We start from the raw sequence: 690 nt of genomic DNA on the forward strand, positions 1-690 counted from the left end.
TGTCTTTTCCTGGTTTTAAAGGCTGCATTACAGTAAAGTGATGTCATTTTTTGAACTCCCCAGGCTGTTTTAGCTGTTCTATTATTTGCCTTTACCCACTTAGTCATTCTATCCACATTACTGGTGATTTATTTATCAAAAATCTCATTGTGTAAATATTTTGTGAAAGCACCGATAGTCAACACCACAATATGATTGCCTTGATATCAAGGTATTTGATCAAAAATATCGTGATAATTGATTTTTCTCCATATCGCCCAGCCCTACTATTAAGGTTTCCTAGCGGGGAATCTGGAAAATATGCCTAAACTTCACGGGTTCGTTCAATGCAGTTGTGTGGTGTGCCTTTGCTTTCAGAGAGGAGAAACGTCCTTTTCGTCATAGCAGATGATTTGCGGACATCACTAGGCTGCTATGGAGACTCAGTGGTCAAATCCCCAAACATTGATCAACTGGCATCCAAAAGCCAGATTTTTCTCAATGCCTATGCACAGGTCAGTGGGTGTTTTTAATTTTTTTTAATTTAATTTATTTTTTATTATCTTAAAATTTTACATACATGTTAAACATTTATTGAACAGTTTGGCATCAGGAAAAAGTAAAAAAAAAATAATATAATTTCTATCAGTGAATATAGAGTAGCTTGATAGAGGGGGGAAATATATATATATATATATATATATATATATA

General features: G+C 33.8%; 1 protein-coding gene across 2 annotated transcripts in view; it reads left to right on the plus strand.

Moving 5' to 3' along the window:
* Positions 1-690, plus strand: part of ids (iduronate 2-sulfatase) — a gene marked incomplete at its 3' end in the record, with an annotated part of 25155 nt that overhangs the window by 1144 nt on the left and 23321 nt on the right. For both annotated transcript variants that reach the window (XM_032510866.1, XM_032510868.1), the window contains 1 exon segment: positions 358-494. In XM_032510866.1, the coding sequence (XP_032366757.1) occupies positions 358-494 (137 nt within the window).

Source organism: Etheostoma spectabile, unplaced genomic scaffold (genome assembly GCF_008692095.1).
Source record: "Etheostoma spectabile isolate EspeVRDwgs_2016 unplaced genomic scaffold, UIUC_Espe_1.0 scaffold273, whole genome shotgun sequence".
Classification (NCBI taxonomy): Eukaryota; Metazoa; Chordata; class Actinopteri; order Perciformes; family Percidae; genus Etheostoma; species Etheostoma spectabile.